This window comes from Lytechinus pictus, chromosome 12 (assembly GCF_037042905.1).
Source record: "Lytechinus pictus isolate F3 Inbred chromosome 12, Lp3.0, whole genome shotgun sequence".
Classification (NCBI taxonomy): Eukaryota; Metazoa; Echinodermata; class Echinoidea; order Temnopleuroida; family Toxopneustidae; genus Lytechinus; species Lytechinus pictus.
Genome location: NC_087256.1, coordinates 27,853,283 through 27,875,828, shown reverse-complemented (window position 1 = coordinate 27,875,828; position 22,546 = coordinate 27,853,283). Strand labels below are relative to the sequence as shown.

The 22,546-nt window shown below is 36.5% G+C and overlaps 1 protein-coding gene across 1 annotated transcript in view; it reads left to right on the top strand.

Moving 5' to 3' along the window:
• Positions 1-555: 555 nt before the first annotated feature.
• LOC129272363 (major vault protein-like) overlaps positions 556-22,546 on the top strand; it is a 34,352-nt gene continuing 12,361 nt past the window's right edge. The window contains exons 1-18 of the mRNA XM_064107624.1: positions 556-782; positions 2,529-2,662; positions 3,859-3,922; positions 4,695-4,767; positions 7,000-7,148; positions 7,613-7,704; positions 8,982-9,051; positions 10,457-10,618; positions 12,033-12,174; positions 14,404-14,505; positions 15,552-15,660; positions 16,782-16,842; positions 17,306-17,400; positions 18,350-18,434; positions 19,432-19,488; positions 20,332-20,428; positions 21,478-21,557; positions 22,377-22,436. Of these exons, the coding sequence (XP_063963694.1) occupies positions 729-782; positions 2,529-2,662; positions 3,859-3,922; positions 4,695-4,767; positions 7,000-7,148; positions 7,613-7,704; positions 8,982-9,051; positions 10,457-10,618; positions 12,033-12,174; positions 14,404-14,505; positions 15,552-15,660; positions 16,782-16,842; positions 17,306-17,400; positions 18,350-18,434; positions 19,432-19,488; positions 20,332-20,428; positions 21,478-21,557; positions 22,377-22,436 (1,686 nt within the window). The 5' untranslated portion in view covers positions 556-728. The remainder of the gene's footprint in view (positions 783-2,528; positions 2,663-3,858; positions 3,923-4,694; positions 4,768-6,999; positions 7,149-7,612; positions 7,705-8,981; positions 9,052-10,456; positions 10,619-12,032; positions 12,175-14,403; positions 14,506-15,551; positions 15,661-16,781; positions 16,843-17,305; positions 17,401-18,349; positions 18,435-19,431; positions 19,489-20,331; positions 20,429-21,477; positions 21,558-22,376; positions 22,437-22,546) is intronic.

The window sequence follows — 22,546 nt, the reverse complement described above, 5'->3', positions numbered from 1 at the left end:
ATACTAAAGCAGCTTAGTCTATACCCTTCATTAATTTCCATTAGATGGATTTTGAGAAGGTTTGATTATTTTAATACATCTTTGAGGATGGGGGAGGAGTATAGAGTTGACAAATAGAGAGAAATAGGAGAGTTGCGAGCTATAGTGCTTGCATGGGAAGACTAGAAGAAGATCGAGGAGGAAGGAATAATAATAGTAGTAATAGTAATCCACTTTCATATAGCGCTTAATACATCAGAACGACGTCCCTATAAAGCACTTTACAGATATATTATTACCATAGAGATAAACTAGTAATATATCTCTATAATTATTACCTGGGACCCTGACATGTCCGCATATATGTATGCACTGTCTCCATTCCCTGAATTTAAAAAAATGAGAAGAAAATGGAGAATGAGGTGAGAAAATGGATGAGAAAAACAGACAAGAAGGAGGATAAATTTAAATGCACAAAATATAACATTTACATGTCTTCTATAATATACTTATCTTTCAATTGTAGCTCTATAACCATAGGTCCATGCGCTAACAATATTTCATATACCGGGTAGAGTATAATTGCTTACATTATTAGCTCTGAAAATTTCGTTGGTTCTTCGAAGATTCCATACATGCCAAATATTGTGATTTCGTGCGACCGCTGACACACGCACTTCTCCTCATCTTTCGTATTGTTTTGCTGATAAGCGCCTGTGTTTTCCGTGAAAAAAAGAGCTGAAGTCATCATGAGTGAACTCATAGCAATAGGACCGACCGAGTTCGTACATATTTTAGATATTGTAAGTATTAACTTTGATCCTACTAAGTTTTTGTCACAGTCTGCATCTGACGAGTCGACTCACGTAGGAGAGCATTGCCATAAAGTGACGCATGCAATTGTTTTATACACGTCATCAATAGGGATATCACAATGCTGTGATGAAGTAATTTAAATTGCACAGGCACTAAATCCCCTTCTGCAGCAGATATATAGTGCATGTTTAGAACCTATCTGGGCAAGTAGGATGTAGCCTTGTAGGAGATGAGAAAAAGGCGTGGACTTGAATCAGGGTACTATGGATTATTTGTTTTTCTGTTCTAATCATGAAGAAGCGAAAACAGAAAACAGCCCAGTGGTTTGGTTTTTGAAAACACAAAAACGAAATCACAACGAGAAAAACGTGTTGTTTGTGATTTCGTTTTTGTAGATCAAAAACAGAATATTGATATTACTATTTAACGTTAGAACTTTTGGGCTTTTTCTGATTTCTCATTCTGAATTTGTGTTTTATAGATCTGTATCAAAAACAAAATCAGAACACGCTTTCCGCTCTGTGACTGTGATTCTGTTTTCGGACAATCGCATTGCAAACATCGAAATTGACGTCGGCTCTCTGATTTCTGATTTGCTTTTCGTTCATCAATATTAAAGAGCGCCATCTACGGCAACAAAATGTTTAAAGCACCATATTTCATTATTATCTTGATAGAATTCTAAGTAAACCACTGTTCTAGCATAATACTGGCAAGCCATTATGATTAGTGTTAATCTGTATTCATGGTTGGGGGCTGTTTTGTTCTCTTGTGAGGGATCTTTTTTTATTTCTTTTAAAATTTTTTGATTATTTTCTCTTTTTTGTTTGTTTGGGCAGAGGTCAGTGGCGTAAAAAAGAGTTTGGGGCAAGACATGACAAAAGGGCAAAATCAATTATAAATTAAGTGAGTGAAGGAAACGGGCGAGCAAAAAATAGCTTTTTAAATTAATACATAAATCAATTTATTATTACAAATTTTGTCATGATGTTTAAAACATATCATATCAAAATCAGTTGCAAAAATTTGATTTATCTATTTAAAAGGCTATTTTTGGCTCGGTCACTTCCCTCGCTCACAGCGTTTTGAAATTAATTTAGCTCTCATATCTTGCCCCTAAAACTTTAGTCTCATTATGCCACTGACCTCCACCTAAACTAAAAGAATAATAAAATAAAAGCTATAAAAAAAAAAAGATCCCTCACAAGAGAACAAAATGGCTCCCCAACCATGAATACAAATCGACACACATAGCTTCCAGGATATATGCTAGAACCGTGGTTTACTTTGAATTCTATCAAGATAATTATGAAATATTGCGCTTTAAACATTTTGTTGACGTAGATGGCGCTCTTTGGCAATATGGAAACACTGGAATATGGAAACACTTGCATCATTGATATAATTCTTTGTTTATTACACACTAGATTACAGTGCATAGACCATGATGAGAAAAGAGCTTGCAAATTGATAGTTAAAGATGTAAGCACATAAAAGACAAATTTCCATGACATTATGAAAAAACGAAATACATGTAGACAAAACTAAATAATGAGCCTGTAGAAACCAGGTACTTGTCCCCTTTTAGCTTCTTGGGGGGTTAAAGAAATATCAACATGCCTTTTCTTGGTAACCTATGAAGACATAGAAGACATAATGATGGGAAAAAAACTGATGATGCTATAATTTTTTTTTAATCGTAAAATTTCATGTTTGTTTGTTTTTCCATGTAGACGACAAACATAACTCATTTGGAGCTCGGTCCCAAGAGGCTTATGCTGAAGGCTAATCAACGAAAGGTTGCTGGACCTTTACCTTGCATCATCATACCCCCGGGTCATTATTGCACCATCAAAGACCCTATTAAGTAAGTGTTCTATTTTGTTTTCTATTTCTCCTTTTTTCACACTTTTGAACTGTGCATGCACACTGTCATTGTCTCGCCTGAATGAAGTTTGGCAGAGACCTCGTAATTACTTTTCCTGTTAGTCCGTTGGTTTGGTTATTTTGATATTCTGTTCCAAAATGTTAAATGTTTTCGTTCAACATGCTCTCATTTCTTTATTTGTGCATCAATTATGTTCATACTTGTACATATGAACCTAGTGTAATACCACATGTAACCCCATGAAAAGATGGGGTCAAAGGTCATCTACATGTAGGAGTCAAAAGGTCAAATGATATGAGGTCATGTTCATTTGTTTTTGTTCAACTTGCTCTCATTTCTTTATTTCTGCATCAATTTTTATCACACTTGATCCAAATGATCCTTGGGTAATACCACATGTGTATGTGTATTGTTGAGGATGATGGGTCAAAGGGGCCCAGAATATAGAATTATTAAGCCAGAAATGTAGATCATGTGATGACAAGGCCCTAGGGGGAACCTGTATTTTCCCAGAGATGCTTGGTGCTTGCACCTTGTCATGGTATTAGTGTTCCATCTAAAAAAATTCCTGCTTGCATTAAAAAAAACAGATCTTGCTTGCTTTGTTTGATGATCTAAAATGTAATGTAAATACCCGATTGTTTACTTTGTACCTACGTGTACATGTACTGTCAATATTGTTTTGACAATTAAAAAGCTAATTGTGCAAAGACCAAACTGATACTTAATCTGATGGTGTGCCAAAATTTTTCTCTCTTTTATTTCTGTTTATTTTTTTATTTTTTGATATTTTTTATATTTATTTATTTATTTATTCAGTTATTTATTTATTCAGATATTTATTAATTCATTAATTTATTAAATATATATTTATTTATTGATAATTTATTTATTCATGCATTTATTTCTTATTTATTTGTGTGGTTTTTTTTTGGGGGGGGGGTTAACATTAATTGATCATTCAAAGATTAGTTATTTCTTACTTTTGTTTATTTTTTATGTGTAAAAGGTGTACTATTTTAGAAAACATTTCTTAATAGAATTGAAATGAACATGCAAAAGTTCAATTACCGGTATTTGAATTGTTCATTCACATTGTCAGTTGCTGTACATACCATCTTATTGTACAACCTTATTGAATCTCTTTATCATGCTTTTTTTTTTTTTTTTTACAGGAAGTACAAACCTGGAGAGCCTTGTGAACTGAAGCATGGACACAAAGAAGTCCAGTTTCATCAGGTGAGTAAACGTCCCATATTTTTATATGTAAAAAGCTTTTGTTAAGGTTTGGTGAAGTGAACATTATTTGAAACTCATCCAACATTCAGGGCCCAGCAACACAAGGGTTAGTTTTTAATAGCTAAATGAAACGGCCTATCAAGATCATCGTTGCATGCACATTTTGCCCTGTACACTGACTAGGAACCGATCAGAATTATTCTTTCAAATTAGCGACCGTTGCGTTTCACACTAAAGTGTAGTGACACTTGAATTTGCTTTCATCCATTGATTCTATTGAAAAAAATTAAGTGTTACTTTTTAGTATGGTAGTCCCTTTCTTGGCAGTATTATTGTTTATCTTGGGAAAAAAGGCAGTTAACACTTGTCTCATAGTATGAGTGGTTGGATATGTAAGCAAAAGCTAAAAACAAATATTATATCCAGAAAAGACAGAAAAAGAGAGGAGGAAGGAGGCCGGGGAAGGAGAGAAGAATTCAAAGAGGGAAGGAAAAAATAACAACAGGGAACTAGAGGGGGTGGGTATAAATATAGGGAGGGGATATATTGAGGAGAGGGGGTTGTTTAATAGTTATTCTGTTATTATTCATGTAATTTTCATTATTTCATGGTAATAATAAAGAGTCAATAATTCATGAAGACAAAACAAAATAGTTGTTAGTAATTGATTGTCAGAATTCTTAATATTCATGATGAGTGTGGAATATATATTTCATTTCATAACTAATTGAGAACTGATTAATTTCTTTGATGATTATCATTTCATCTTCAGGAACCATTCCCTCTGTATCCTGGTGAAAGTTTAGAGGGAGCTGAGTCTTTACTAGCTGTGGGTATAAGTAAAGGTAAAAGATCTATAAACTTGAAGACATCAGAATGAAAATATTACACTTTCGATAATGCACATTTTTATGCATGTCATTACAGTTAGACTATTTCATCTTTAAATTTTTTTTTAACCCATATCCATTGAGAATCAGTCTTGAATTTACTGGCTAAGAGTCTCTTGGCTAAAACCCACTCATGCAAGCATCAATTATACCATGCCTGATTTGAAACCGTTGCATTATTTATAGCAATCAAACTTTATCTATGCAAGGCTCCTTCTCGGCTGTACTAGTATAAATTTGTGAAAAGTTTATTAAATCTGATCAGATCAAGTTATATAACTTAATTGTCCTTACATTAAAATGCATGTTTTGGGGCACAGTACTAATATAGACAGTCATTTCCAAACAAAGAAATGCTTCTTTCCCCTAGGAAACACTTTGCCAACTCCATATTTTTATAGCAGTGTATTATTGAAAAGTGTAATAGTTTTCTGACTTCTATTTTGTTTTTAGCTCTATTTATGTGCAATCATTTTACTAATACCTTATTTATACTGTGTATAATATAGTAGTACTGCATCTAGTATTCCTGTTCATAAATTTCTTGCATGTTATTTTAAATGTAATTCTTAGTTTGCATAAACCGGATGTGTCAGTTCTTTTCAACTTTGGTTCACTAATTCCATTTTAATATTCTCACTTACATGTGTATTTCGAGGAGTTTAATGCATGAGTCATTTGTGTATTTTGTGTTATTTTTATGATAATGTGTGCATGTCATATCTCCAGTATTGCATTGGTCATTTATTCAATGGGCTTGGATGGTTCTCATACATTTTAATTTTTTTTTAATCACCAGAACTCATGAATTCTTGAAATTTTTTAGACTAACCATTTTGTTGCATTTTTTCTTGCACTTTTCCTAACTCCATACTAACCCCTTGTTATTTCATTTTATACCTAACCAGGTTTAGGTGCTAAAGCTCAATTCTACATGGGTGAGAGTTTAAAAGAATAATAGATTTCATCTTAAATGTTAAAGGGATTGTTGCACTTTGTAAGCAACTGATTAAAAAAATTTATCAAGCTAAGATGCATTGCATGCTGGCGGATCAGCTAATAGCTCAGGTGGCTACCCTGAATAAATAAAGAGTTTATGTTATTGTTTATTTATTTTATGAAGTGAAAAATGTATATTCAATATTAACATCAAGCAGTTGCATACGCAGAATTTTTGAAAGGGGGGTTCAAGCTGAATTAAAAGTTGACAAGCTAAAAAAAAAGTTTTCATCAAAAATTTGAGGTCATTTGGTACCAAAAAAATTTAACAAGCAAATTCAAACAAATTTTAGGGGGGGGGGAGGTTCAACCCCTGTAACCTAACCACCTCCATGCATATGAAATAGGTTCCAAACAAATTTTAGGGGGGTTGAACCCCTGTAACCCCCCCTGCGTATGCTATTGACATCAAGAATTGCTTGCATGCAAAAATATTTGGTTGAAAGTAAGTAGTAACACAAAAGTCAAGTTGGTATCCTAAAGTTGCTTGAAATGGTACCGTACTTACTTTGCTTTCACTTTATTATTTTGCATGAAATATGTTTATTTGATGTAGCACTAGATTACGGTGAATGATAGTGATAACCATGACGATATAATACTGATGATGAATTTGTTATTATGATGATATATCAATAATGATAACAATTACATGTATTGTTACCATAAACCAAGTCTTCTTAGTAAGATACTCCTGGAATTTGGAAAATAAAAGAATGTACATGTAAAATCATGGGCATGTGGATTAAAGACAGTGGTAGGACTGTATGGGCTCCAAACCGGTACTGATGCTATTGACGTAGCCTAGTCATGAATATTCATATCCAGATCTTGGACTTTTTTTTAGATTCTTGCCTCAATTTTCAATTAAAAACAAATCGCTCAAGACGAGATTCAATCCTATGTCAGTGGTCTTGACTATAGTTGGCTTGTTTGCACCTCACCAATCGAGCTGACTGGTGTGTCAGAAATTACGCTATATCCTTACATTTTGTGTGTCCATGAATATTCATGAGGTATACTGACAGAATAAACCCTATTGTATCGTCATTATACATCAATCGCGACGGTACCGACTTGGAGCCCATTAGTCCTTCCCACATACATAGACCTGTACATTCTACCTGATATCAAAAGTCAAAACACCATATATCATCTTGATTATATTTTCTTGTTAATTCTACCCAGCCATCAAGCCGCTCCCTGTGGTGAAAGCAAATCAAGCCATCCGTCTGATCGCTCAGGTTGACCACACCAGCCCTGAAGGGGTGAAGAGATACGCCGGTGATGAATGGCAGTATCATGGACCACTCACATACAAACCAACCGCTGAGGCGGTAAGATCATCATCACTTCAAATACTTCGCTGTCTTCTTATGCATTGCTTTAAAAATCTCTTATCAAATTTGGGTTGTGGATGCTTTCCCTCCTGCTTCACTGAGATATGGTATAAAAAACACTGAAATGCAAAAAAAGTTTTGTGAAGTCATTGCTTCGGTTCTCTATTATGCTTTCCAATTATAATAAGGTTAGGTGTTAAAGTAAAAAATAATAAGATGGTTTTTATGATGCACCAATTCCACTCTGCAGAGTGCCCAATGCGCAGTGAAAGAAGGAAGAGAGAGAGAGAAAAGGAACTTGACGAGTAATTGATAATAGAGAGTGGGAAGTGTTGAATACATGCATTGTTAGGTAATGTTTATGGCTGGATGCCAATTTGAACATATAATGAAATGGTTTTCATTTAGTATTTACACACTGTTTATTGATATATGTATTCACTTCTATGTTTTATTAACAGAAAATTGTAAGGTTTGTTGATGCTGTCGTTCTAACCAGTGGGGAAGCTTTACATCTCACAGCAAAGAGAGAGCTAATTGACAGTAAAGGAGTGTAAGTTATAGTAACCTAATGGAGAGATGGGTGGGTGGGTGGATGGGTGGGTGGGTGGGTGGGGGATGGATGGATGGATGGATGGATGGATGGATGGATGGATGGATGGATGGATGGATGGATGGATGGATGGATGGATGGATGGATGGATGGATGGATGGATGGATGGATGGATGGATGGATGGATGGATGGATGGATGGATGGATGGATGGATGGATGGATGGATGGATGGATGGATGGATGGATGGATGGATGGATGGATGGATGGATGGATGGATGGATGGATGGATGGATGGATGGATGGATGGATGGATGGATGGATGGATGGATGGATGGATGGATGGATGGATGGATGGATGGATGGATGGATGGATGGATGGATGGATGGATGGATGGATGGATGGATGGATGGATGGATGGATGGATGGATGGATGGATGGATGGATGGATGGATGGATGGATGGATGGATGGATGGATGGATGGATGGATGGATGGATGGATGGATGGATGGATGGATGGATGGATGGATGGATGGATGGATGGATGGATGGATGGATGGATGGATGGATGGATGGATGGATGGATGGATGGATGGATGGATGGATGGATGGATGGATGGATGGATGGATGGATGGATGGATGGATGGATGGATGGATGGATGGATGGATGGATGGATGGATGGATGGATGGATGGATGGATGGATGGATGGATGGATGGATGGATGGATGGATGGATGGATGGATGGATGGATGGATGGATGGATGGATGGATGGATGGGTGTTTGATGGATGGATGATCACTAGATGGATTGATAGGTCAACAAATCAATGGATTGACAAATGAATAGACAGAGAAATGAATGGACTGATGAAAAGATGGATTGACAGATAAATTAATGATCAATATGAAATGAGTGACTCACACCTCAATGAATGAAGGAGTAAATGATTGGTTTTCAACTTCATAAAAGAGACAAATTCAATGATCAAACATATCAAACATATATTAATTGAAGTTTAGTTGAATAGATGGGTTGAGTGAAAATCTGAGTTAGGATACGAAATGCTTCATCAGGAGTCTAGAAAATTGGGGGAAAAAAACCAGCATGAACATTTATAAATCATGAAATAAACAAACTCTTAAAATTAATGTTTTCTTTTTGATATGTGTCAGTGTGTATGATTGAGAAATATTCCAGAGGTGCTCTTTATTAAGAAGTTTTCTAGATCTATGATTTTTACAGTCAGGCATTTTTTTTCATCATTTTTTTCAGAAAACGGGAAGTACAAGAGGAATGGTTGGTCAGAGAAGAAGGAGCATATCTCCCAGGGATTTATGAAGAGGTTAGCAAAACTAGCTAAAGTATTGAGATTTGTTCCCAAGGATGGGGGGGGGGGGGGCTGGCAGTAGCATGTTTTGGAGCATTTTATTGTGAAAACATTTTTTTTATAAGCAAAGAAGGGTGAAGGGTTACCACCAGTTCTTGGAGCACTTTTCTGTGCCAAACTTTGTGACAATTTTGACATTTGACAAGTGACATTTTGAAGAGGACGTTCCCTTCTCAGGTTGAGGGGACGGGTATGAGATTTGAGTTTGACGGGTTGGTACCAGCCTCTGAAGCTGCCGAAGAGTAAATATTGTTACCAAAAATTTGCAAACATAATAAACTACATGATATGAATATGAGAAGCAAAATTTTATGGCAATATTTACACGAGAATAACAAATTTTCAGCATCGTAATTAACAGCTTGGCACATTTTGCTACAAAGAATTGGCAAGAATATCCTTGATTTGTTATTCACCCTTGCAACGAAACTAGTCCATGGTCTTTGTTTCCAGTACAGTATTAAGTGTTCTTCTCTTTAATTGACTGATAAGGCTGTGGGTTTAGAGGATGATTTAAAATTTCCTTTCAAATACCAAGTGCATTACATTTTCAAGTAGATCAGGGGGGTGTTTCACAAAGATTTAAGTATGACTTAGAGTCGCGCTTTAATGCCTAGTTGCACGCGTTATTAACGGCATGGCCGCATTGGTCAGATTATGCTAAGAGGACGCACATTACTGCGTATTAATTAATATTATTGCACGTTGCATATCATGTACGCGTTGGAATTCAAGTGCGACTCTAAAGGCGACCGCACACCTTACGATTGGTCTGCGACTCAATTTTGGAATAAAACGTAGTAGAATTTGATGCTAATATTGAGACTTGGAATATCTTACTGTGTTATGTTCCAAATCATCATACGAATACCTATGTTCAAATCTGTGACTATGCTATCATTCTTCTTAAAATAAAATCAAATTTAATATCTACATTGTAGTCGTAATGACGTTATAGCAGTCGTAAGATTGGCTACGATTTGAAACTAATTTGGCCTTTACTCGAAAATAAAGGCTTGCAATCTTTCAAAATGGTTATATTAGTATTCTTTCAATTAAGTTTAACCTCAAATAAAATGATATGTTCCATTCACATTTTCAGAAAATGAGCAAAATGCGATTTGTTCCAAAATCGGATCGCGAACAGTCGTAAGGTGTGCGGTGGCCTTTGGTCATACTTAAATCTTTGTGAAACACCCCCTGGTTATAATAAGGAGCATGGTGAGAACTTCCTTGTTGAACTAACTGATTTTAGGGTTCATCAGTGATTCACTCCTCTATGTCTTCATGAAGATGAAGGCTATTACATGATGTTGGACACTTTTTAACAGCAAGCATTTTATTTTATTTTTTATGACAGGTGGTCAAGGTGGTCCAGCCATTCAGGTTGACCCCTACCACCGGTCTTCACCTGAAGACCACCCACAGCTGCAAGGATGCCCTGGGTAGGGAGCGGTCGGCAGGAGAAGAGTGGTTGGTCACCGACAAGGACACAGACTCGTATGTACCTGAGATAGGAGAGGTAGGCTCATGTCACTTTTATTTCTGAGTTGGTGATATTTGTGATCTTGATTTCTTTGTAAGCGAGTTTTCTCTCTGTGACATACGGAGAGTTCAAGAACACAGTCATTGTCTTTGTCAAGTATTGGTTAACCGGAACGGCCGTTTGTCCCAAGTTTCGGAGCCTGATGAAAAATTGCAGATATGTTGTTTGTCGAGAGTCAAGGACGACAGAGCCGGTTTGATTCAACAATTTTCGACGAAAGCTTCTTGGTTGTTCTTTGTCTTGTAGGGCATTTGACAATACATTTTCTCTGTGCTTTAACCTTCCGTACATTGCAGAGCGAAAAACTCCCGAATATGTCTTCTTCCCCCCTGCCCCCTCTTGTATTAAAATTTCTCTCTTGTAGGCTTGCCACAAACCAGACGATGTTCCCATTGGGCCATGTCATCATGTAACCTAACCTTTCTTGTAAACATTCCATGTTATTTGTGAAAGGTCATGGCTATCCACCATTTAGAAAATAAACCCCTACAATAAGCCAGTTCGTAGTTCCTTTCTGCGCATGATCAAATGATTCTACGCATGATCAGAGGAAGGTCATTTGTACTAAAGTGACATGGCGGTTTAAAATCTAATGAGATAAGCACCAACTTTGATGTCTTGATTATTCATATATCCTTCTGAATAGTGGTTTTCATTTGCATCCATAAAAGACAACAATGCGTCCACGAACGACTGGTATTTCACAGTTTGCCAAGTACATTGTGCAACATGCTATGATATGCATTCAAAGTAGGAATGCAACAAATACCTTCATAAAGTATTCATTTGTGTGCTATTCTAGTCACCTGGTCTATTCAATTTCTTCATCCTGCTATGTAAGGCAAGCTTACGTAATATCTTGCTTTGAAATCTGCCTATCATAATGAAGAAATGAAAGGTCATTTGACCAAAATTCTCCATAAAGTAACTACGAACTGGTCTATTTATGAGTGGTCAGGGGCATCAATCTGATTATTTGTTTAAAAAAGATATGAGCCAATTAGACAAAGGGTGGTACATATAACTTAACGTTTTGTGAAAACATGATAAATATTATCAAAAGGTCAGATCCACCATTTAGGGAATATTTTCCATAGATCTAAAAATTTAGTGTGTTAACCCGTTGAGTTCATAAAGAAAGGAGGACTGCTTTTAAGAAAAGGTCAAGTTTCTCGTATACATAGCCCATTGTGATCACCCATTGTGATTATTAGCACTAAGCTGCTCCTGTATGCATATTGGATTGAAAGTAATCGAATACCAATTTGTGTTTTGGGTTTTGTAAAAGTTTGGTTTCTAATACATTTTAGATCTGGCAATGACAGTGGTATGATTATTTACTTTAAGCAATCATGAATTTATAATTATTTCACTTTTTTTTTTATTACAGGAAGTAATTTGTATGGTGTCTAAGACTGTCTTACAGAAAGGGCAATACTGTGTGGTCAAGAACCCTGTTGATACGACAGGCAAACCACAGTATGGCAAGCTGAAACTTTTGAAGGGAATCGCAAGCTTCTTCCTCCATCCAGGTTAGTAAAAATAATCTTAAGAACCCTATTTATATGACAGGTAAACCACAGTATGGTAAGCTGAAACTTATCAAGGGAATCGCAAGCTTCTTACTCCATCCAGGTTAGTAAAAATAATCTTAATCTAGTTGATAGTACAGGTAAACCACAGTATGGCAAGCTGAAACTTACATGTATTAAGGGGATCGCAAGCTTCTTCCTCCATCCAGGTTAGGAAAAATAATCTTTACCCAGTTGATACGACATGTAAACACAGTATGGCAAGCTGAAACTTATCAAGGGGAACGCAAGCTTCTTCCTCCATCCAGGTTAGTAAAAATAATCTTAAGAACCCAGTCAATAATACAGGTAAACCACAGTATGGCAAGCTGAAACTAATCAAGGGGATCGCAAGCTTCTTCCTCCATCCAGGTTAGTAAAAATAATCTTAACCCAGTTGATACGACAGGTAAACCACAGTATGGCAAGCTGATTACTAATCAAGGGAATCGCAAGCTTCTTCCTCCATCCAGGTTAGTAAAAATAATCTTAACCCAGTTGATACGACAGGTAAACACCTTATGGCAAGCTGAAACTTATCAAGGGAATCGCAAGCTTCTTCCTCCATCCAGGTTAGTAAAAATAATCTTAACCCTGTTGATACGACAGGCAAACCACAGTATGGCAAGCTAAAACTTATCAAGGGGATCGCAAGCTTCTTCCTCCATCCAGGTTAGTAAAAATAATCTTAAAGGTCAAGTCCAACCCAGAAAATTGTTGATTTGAATGGATGTAGAAAAATCAAAGGAACATAACACTGAAAATTTCATCAAAATCGGATGTAAAATAAGAAAGTTATGACATTTTAAAGTTTTTCTTATTTTTCACAAAACAGTTATATGCACAACTCATTCATATGCAAATGAGAGAGTCGATGATGTCACTCACTCACTATTTCTTTTGTTTTTTATTGTTTGAATTATACAATATTTCAATTTTTACAGATTTGACAATTGGGACCAACTTGATTCAACCACAAACTGTTAAAATAATGGTAATTTCACATGCTCAGGGAGGAATAAAAGTTTGTTCCACATGACAATGAGGAGAAAATTCTAATTTTTCATATTTCATATAATAAAATACAAAAGAAATAGTGAGTGGGTGACGTCATCTGTCTGCTCATTTGCATACCGACCAGGATGTGCATATAACTGTTTTGTGAAATTAAGCAAAACTTTAAAATTTCATAACTTTATTATTTTACAACCGATTTTGATGAAATTTTCAGTGTTGTGTTTGTTGGATTTTTCTCCTTTTATTCAAACCAACTTTTTATTGGGGTGGACTTGTCCTTTAAGAACCCAATTAATTTCACAGTCAGGTAAATCACAGTATGGTAAGCTGAAACTTATCAAGGGGATCGCAAGCTTCTTCCTACAACCAAATTAGTAGAAATAATCCCATTTAAAAGTGTCCCATCTACAGTGTATTTATGATAGTGGTAATGTTATGTAGCAATGCAACTGTGTGCTGTAAAATTGCCTCCTTGCATATCAATTCAATTTATGTCCATGTTTTGGTGTTTTTATTGGAAAAAAAATCAACCTTGTATTCAACTTTGGTAAACAACTAGTTTGCTGTAGGTTTGGATACAAAGTGGCATTGGCAAGATTGGTTAATCTGTTGACTACTGAATTCTTCAATTCCCATAAGGTTTTGTACAGGTACATGTACGTCTCATTTCCAGTTCTATAAAGTTTACCCATTTGCTGTGAGAATCAGATGGTCCTTGTATTAAATCCACTGGAAATGAGCAATTTAGTGCTCAAATGGTTAACTTTTAAAGTCTTGATAGATTAACTTTCATTCTGCAAAGTGACTGCATTAAAACCTTTTTATTGCTGCATTTTCCTTTTAGAGTTTAATTATTAGAATTTAATTGAGATTGACAGTGAATGTCTTTAGAGGTAGGATATGGGTTAAGGACAGTGATAGTGACATTTCCATGTTGCCAATTTAAGGATTTCACTGATTCTTATATTTTTTGTCAACAATTGAAATTGAACGCATATGAAATGCACACAGATTGTGCTTAATGTATTTCTCTTTCTTGGATGTATTTGCCTGCCCCCCCCCCTCCTTTTCCAGCTGTTTGATCTACCAAAATAGCTTAGCCTTGTTAGATTTAATACACCTATGTAAATACAGTCCAATTATTAACAAGACTCATTTCATGTTGTGTTGCAGGTGAAATTATTGAAGAAGGCATCAAATCCCAGTATGTACTAGGTGAGGATGAAGCCTTGGTGTTGGAATGTGTGGAGAACTTCACCGATGATGCAGTTCCAGGTTAGTAGTAGTAGTAATATTGGTAGTAGTAGTAGTAGTAGTAGTAGTAGTGGTAGTTGTGGTAGTAGTGGTAGTAGTGGTAGTAGTGGTAGTAGTGGTAGTAGTGGTAGTAGTGGTAGTAGTGGTAGTAGTAGTAGTAGTAGTAGTCGTAGTAGTAGTAGTAGTAGTAGTAGTAGTAGTGGTAGTGGTGGTGGTGGTGGTGGTGGTGGTGGTGGTGGTGGTGGTGGTGGTGGTAGTGGTAGTGGTAGTGGTAGTGGTAGTGGTAGTGGTAGTAGTAGTAGTAGTAGTAGTAGTAGTAGTAGTAGTAGTGGTAGTGGTAGTGGTAGTGGTAGTGGTGGTGGTGGTAGTGGTAGTGGTAGTGGTAGTGGTAGTGGTGGTAGTGGTAGTGGTAGTGGTGGTGGTGGTGGTGGTGGTGGTGGTGGTGGTGGTAGTGGTAGTGGTAGTGGTAGTGGTGGTAGTGGTAGTGGTAGTGGTAGTGGTGGTAGTGGTAGTGGTAGTGGTAGTAGTAGTAGTGGTAGTGGTAGTGGTAGTGGTAGTGGTAGTGGTAGTAGTAGTAGTAGTAGTGTGGTGGTGGTGGTATGACATGATTAAGACACTGAAGATTATGATGACAATGATTGTGATTAATGATGAGGTGAAGTGGTGGTGATGATGAAGATTATGATTATTACAATGATCATGAGGAGGAGAAGGACATTTGTGATTATGACAACGATTACGATAATGATCGATGGAGGGGTAAGGGTAGTGATGAAATAAAGATGACAATCATAGGAATGATAAGGAGGAGGGTCATGACATTGATGGTGATGATGATGGTGGTGACGATGATGATGATGATGACGATGATGGTAATGATAATGCTGATGAAGATGATGATGATAATGATGATGATGAAGATGATGATGGATAATGATGTTGATGATGATGATGATGTCGATGGTGATGATGATGATGACGATGACGATCATGCTGATGATGTTGATGGTGATAATGGCAACAACAAATAAAATATTATGGTGATCGTACATCTTAATAATTTCTAGGAGGGAAAGTTCGCAAACCTGGAGATCGATGGATGATCAGAGGGCCTAAGAGTTACATTCCTCCCACACAAGTCAAAGAGTTAGATCAAGGAAACTCTCAGGTCATCAGGTATGTCATTCAATTTTCCTCTGTACATGTATACAGTGGTGTGAAAAAGTTAGCGAACCCCACCAGAAAATGAACATACATTACGTCAAACCCCCGTTTAGAGAATGACCGCAGTTCAGATTGCAAACTGCGGTTTTATACCCCATTTTCTATTTGGAAATCGCAAAAAAAAAAAAGGAGGAAAGGATAAACAACAGCTGTGCTATTACATAAGACTTCTCTGCCTGTAGTAGGACTTTCGGAATGAAATTATTGTATTCGATATTTAATCACGTTTTCAAAGGCATATTGTATTCAGAAATTCAATGTTAGTCCATTTTCAATTTCGAACGAAGAAAATAGACCTCGAAATAAGGAAAGTAAGCGAATAAAATTGACGGCATGCTTTGCAGGGACCGCGCTCAGCGCTGCGCATGCATCCCATCGTGTGTGGCCCCCTGCTGTGACTGTATGTGCCGGGCTGTTGTTATCTTCGGACCGAGGTCAAGAAACAGGTGTTTTGATACTTAAATTGCTTGCTTGGGGGCAGTTAGGGTTTGTCGTACTTGGAGAAGAGAATTGAAACAGGGGTATAGTGTTCTCAAATGGAGGTTTTCGTCATGATTAAAGTTCTGCCATGTTTTAGACATTGTATTGGGAAGTCAGGTGATAAAATATTACATTTAACAATTTTTGTTTGTTTCTCATTTAATGCTCAGCATGAAGAAGTGCATTTTATGGTGGGGTTCACTATACTTTTGAGCACAACTGTATATCTTAGACATTCCATATAATTATTAGCCAAATTAAAGATGATAATTGCATATGATCATTCACACAATATTATTTTAGGAGGTACTAGTGTCCAGCAGTTGTAAATTTTTTTGTTTTTAAGGGGGGAGGATAATCTGTCAGGTATTTGATAGTCATTACCTTTACATGCCCTTATACTGTCCTTAATTAAATGTGGATAATGAAAGAGTATTTTTATTGAGTTGACTCCCCATTCGCAATGTTTTGATGTAAATATGGATGTAATGGAAAATGTATTCTGTCTTTGCTAGCTCGCTCTCTCTCTCTCCCTCCACCTGTATTCACTCTCTTTAATTTTGCTTCTCTCTTTCTTTCTAAATGTATCACAGGAAAGCTATTCCACTTGGTGAAAATGAAGGAATTTACATCAGGAATCTACAAAGTGGAGAGGTATGTAGATTTCATTGGTGATAGATGTAACTTTCCTGTTTAATACGTTATGTGAATAAAGCATCATCAATAGTTCACACTTTAGCATGCAAGCAATCAATCGTTATTTTTAACCCTGAATAGACTGGGCTATTTTAATGCCCAAGGAGACTGGGGGAGCTGATTCAGCCCCCCCCCCCCCCCCACCTATGATCTCAGCTGTTGATCGCAACGAAAATTGGCACACACATTACCCATGGCATAATCTACAAATTTGTTAGGTCAAATTCTTTGTAAAATCTCATTTCTATTGAATTATGCTAATTTATGCATAAGATCAAAAGTTTGTTCTAATTAACTAAATAAGGCCCCTGAAATGCTAATTTTTGTTTCACAGAGTCTTCATACGTTTCTGATCAAATGTACTTTAAAAAATTTAATATCACAAGTATTTTCTAAAGATTGTTTTCTATACGTTGTGCAGGTGAAAGTAATCATGGGTCCCAAGTCATATCTCCTCAACGAACATGAGAAACTATGGGAGAAGGAGTTAGACCCTCTGGTAGTTTCCATCCTCAAGTAAGTTCCTCATCTTATAGACAATGTTGTTACTTTGGGTAAATCCTGCTGTTTTCTATTGAAGAAAATAAGGAAAAAATTGAAGAATGGTTCAATATTGATTTGAGAAATATTTTCATGAGTTGTTCACATTGTTTTTTGAACGTGTATGTCCATTGCCTGAGCCCTGTATTATGCTTTTCACACTGTATTTCCTTATACCCATACTATCTTTAACCCCATACTTTTGGGGGTTTCACACTGTCTTTCTTAACCCCTACTATTTGCGTAGCTGGGGTTAACGTCTTACCTTTGGACTATAACACAGCTCATGAATATTAGTATTTTTGCCACACAGAGCATGATTAACATGCAATTTTTACTTCTGTGATTGGCTAATGCTTAGCCCCGCTTTTCCTTAGCCCGGTTTGGTTTCACACTGCAGTTCTTAGCACCTCAATAAGCCGGCTAACCCTGCTTTTTAGCAGGGCTAGATAGTAATAATAATAATAATAGGCATTTATACAGCGCCATCTATCTAGAAATATTCTATTCCAAGATGTGTTGTTATTATTATTACCCCTGCTTTAGCTCGGGCTGCCTTTCAGCGCTCATGCATTCAAGGAATTATCCTGCTGGGTACCAATTCACGTCACCTGGGTTGAGTGCAGCACAATATGGATAAATTTCTTGCTGAAGGAAATTACGTAATGGCTGGGATCCGAACCCACGACCCTCTGTTTCAAAGTCAGAAGACTAATCCACTGGGCCACAACGCTCCACTAGTACTGTACTATTTGCTGTGCTAGCCCACTTTGGTAAAATGTAGTGTGAAACCAAAGTGGGAAACCGAAGTGGGCTAAGCTACATGTACACCCCGGAAAATAGCCCCATCTATTTCCCGCGGTTAAGGAAAATGTCTGTAGTGTGAAAAGCATATACATGTATGTGTCTTTTTATCTATTTGTAGGAAAGGAGGAGGATGTGGAGAAGGAGACATCAGGAAGCTGGCTTACTTTGAGCAATCCATTGATTCTGAATATACGGGAAATAAGGTTGGTCAAAGAGGCTCAGTGGTTGGTGCAGTGATGCTTGAATGGGCAGGTTCTAGGTTCTAACAGTGACCATAGAACCACCCCTGTATTTCATATTTATGAAACAGTGTATACTGACTTACTTTGAGCAATCTATTGATTCTGAATATACTGGAAATAAAGTTAGTCAAAGAGGCTCAGTGGTAGGTGCAGTGGTGCTAGAATGGGCAGGTTCTAGGTTCTAACAGTGACCATAGGTCTAACCTTGTATTTCATATTTGTGAAACAATGTATGCTGGTTTATTTTGAGTAATCTATTCATTCTGAATATACTGAAATAAGGTAAGCATAGAGGCTCAGTGGTTGGTGCAGTGGTACAAGAATGTGCAGGTTCTAGGTTCAAACAGTGGTCACTGAACCAACCCTGTATATCATATTTGTGAAATGATGTAAAGTGTATACTGGCTTACTTTGAGCGATCCATTGATTCTGAATATACTGGAAATAAGGTAAGCATAGAGGCTCAGTGGTTGATGTGGCGGTGCTAGAATGGGCAGGTTCTAGGTTCTAACAATGACCATAGAAGCACCCCTGTATTTCATATTTGTGAAACAGTGTATACTGACTTTGAGCAATCAATTGATTCTGAGTATACTGGAAATAAGGTTAGTCAAAGAGGCTCAGTGGTTGGTGCAGTGATGCTTGAATGGGCAGGTTCTAGGTTCAAACATTGGTCACTGAACCAACCATGTACATCATATTAATTTGTGAAACGGTGTATACTGAGTTAGTTTGAGTAATCCATTCATTCTGAATATACTGGAAATAAGGTAAGCATAGAGGCTCAGTGGTTGATACAGTGGTATGGGAATGGGATGCAGTGGTATGAGACTGGGCAGGTTCTAGGTTCAAACGATGTCTATAAACAATGATTTTCAATCATTCAAAGCCTGCTGATCATATTTGTAAAACCATGTGTACTGATCAGTTGACATGAATATGGTATATTATATTGCAGCCTAGAGATAAAACCAGAGCAGTAAGGTACAGATGCCCTCATAATACAGCAGTACAGGTGAGTGTAGTGGCAGCACCAGGGGGGGGGGGCGGAGTGGTCTCACACAAAAAATTGTTCGTCTGTCAATGTTTTTCGACTTTGTGTACAAGATTTAATATAGATCTAAATCAGTATCTAAATCAAGAGTTAAACTTAAAATTTGTAAGTTAACTTGTATGACATTCAAAATGTGACAAAGCACATTTAAATGACTTAGCAGAGCATTTATGATTTGACGCATACATGCCTTTTTTTTTGTCCAGTGCATGTGACTCACAGGAAAATAGGATTAATTTCTCATTACATTGGTGATTCCACAATCTTGCATCATACTTTTATCATCAGATGCATTATAACAACAGTTTCCAAAGAGAATAATGATGATGAGTGGGAGAAGGAGGAGGAGAATGAGAATAATGATGGTGATGGTTATGGTGATAATAACAATGATGAGGAGGAGGAAGATGATGATGATGGTGATGTTTGCGATGATGATATTGATGATGTGGTGGTGGTAATGGTGGTGGTGATAATGATGACGACGATGATGGTGATGGTGATGATGATGATAATGATCATGATCATGATAAATGATGATGATGATGTGGTGGTGGTGGTGGTGATGATGATGAGGAGGAGGAGGATGATGATGATGATGATAATAATGATGGTGATAATAATGATAATGCCAAATTGACTCTATCGATTGCCCAAGGCTCCAAAAGTATTATGAAGTAAAAACAAGAAAAAGGTTTTGAAAAAGATATTTTTGAAAGAATCAACTGATATTCTTATCACTTTTAGACATTTTATTCCACAATTTAATTCTTAAGGCGTACATTTATCAATTTTGTATGACAGGTATATGAGTACCAGAAGAAGACTGCACGCGTTGTGTTTGGACCAGACATGACTATTCTAGGACCTCATGAAGACTTCAATGTGCTCAGTCTCAGTGGTATGTTAATAATAATAATAATAATAAACAGTTCTTGTATAGCGCATATCACGATTATGAATAATGTCTCTATGCGCTTCCAAAGGACTTGGATATTATTACCCCAGCTGTAGCTTGTTAAAACCTCATTACTCCATTGACTCCCAAATTCAGTCTCTCTCATAGGATTTTTACAGTGGCCATTTGGTTCTAGTAAGAAACCGGTTTACTTAGAGTAGTTCATTACATTAATATACTCCATTAGACCCTATTGAGTTTGAACACACATCATACCCATTGTTGAAGAATGCAATAGTCATTGAATCATCAGAAGTGCCAAATACTTACTGGATTTTTTCATTAAAGGGGAATCCAGCCTTGGCCATTAAATGTTGTGTTGGGAAGGAGAAAAATAAATTAAACAGATTGGTGAAAGTTTTAAAGAAATCGGACAATCAATAAGAAAGTTATAGCTGCTTTAAAATTGAGATCACTAATACTATGTAGATTTCAAATTGGCAACTGGGTAAGTAAATTATGACAAGGGGCAAGGACAACTTTCCCATAGGCCATGTACTTTATTATCAGGGATTTGTGGTTTTCTCTTAAGTACCCATTCCCCTGGGGCAGTAATATAAATATAACCCATGTAGTATATTGTTTTATGTCCTCATGAAAGAAAAATATAATTTGAAATAAAACTTTTAAGAAAAATGTCATTTTAGCCATAATATGTATTGGAGTACATGGAAGAGTAGTCCTTGCCTTACATAACTATGACATCCCATATGCGGCCAATTTGAAGTCTCCATGGGTATAGTGATTACCAATATTTACAACTTTTAAAAATTCATAACTTACTTGTTGCTTGTCCAATATTGTTCAAACTTTCACCTATCAACTTGTCTGATTTTTCTTTTTCTTATTAAAACAAGTTTTTATTTGGGTTGGATTCCCCTTTAAACCTTCACCAATATCGTTATCTTATTTAAGCTGCTTCATTTAAATCAATTTATCCATCGCCAGGGTGAACTTCTCCTTTAATCATTTATGCATTTACCTTTTTGTAGCTGGTAAGCCAAAAGTGGAGAATGCTCTTAAGACTATATGCCTCATGCTGGGACCAGATTACATCACAGATATTTTAGAGGTAAGCATACTTTTCCTTCCAATCATTTCATGACTATCATTGTATTAGAGAAAAAAAATCCTTAAACAACAAGAGGAGCGTACATTTTAGATAAATCAGAGCAACAATATGAATAAAAAGTGTAGTAGGTTTCACGGTACACCATGTATCTTTCTTGGGCAAGTGTTGGTCCTGAAAAGGACCACCCAATCTCTTATTAGACGTTTTGACAAGTGTGTACTTGTCGTCTTCAGGAGAAAGACGACAAGAACACACTTGTCGGAACGTCAAGATTGGGTGGCCCTTTTCAGGACCAACACTTGCCCAAGAAAGATACATGGTGTACCGTGAAACGTACTACACCTTCAGAAATTACAACAATATGAATAAAGTTGTTTACATAGCAGGCTTAAATTTTCATCAATGAAATAATAATAATAATATATGCAATTTGTAAGGCACCATATCCATCTCGTAGGTGAAGGGGGTAAATAAAAAAATTCCAAGTAACAGAAAATCATTGATGCATTAAAGAGGTACATTTTAAGCTTAATCTTAAATGTTTTGACAAACTTGCTATCCCGGATCTATCGTGGGAGGGAATTCCATAGTGAGGGCCCCGCATGGATGAATGAAATGATTAGCTTGACGTGATATTCTTTCCAAAGTTTTGAATATATGATCTGCATTGTGTAAGCGTCATTTCTTAAAATGCCATATATTTTGCACAAATGATTTAAAAAATTGCCAATTGCTACAATGTTATTTTAAAATCAAGCATTTTATATTAATGAACATTGATATTTTTGATAATCATTTATTTTCATATTCTTATCTTAGGTGGAGACTGCTGACCATGCAAGGTTAAAGATCAAGATTGCTTTCAACAACCATTTTGAGGTAGATTTGTTTTTACTCTTTCAGTATCCGTCAAGACCCAATTGTTGAATTTTAGCCAATTGTTATTTGCGGAATGTGTTATTTTCCCATTCTTCCAAATATGATCGGTG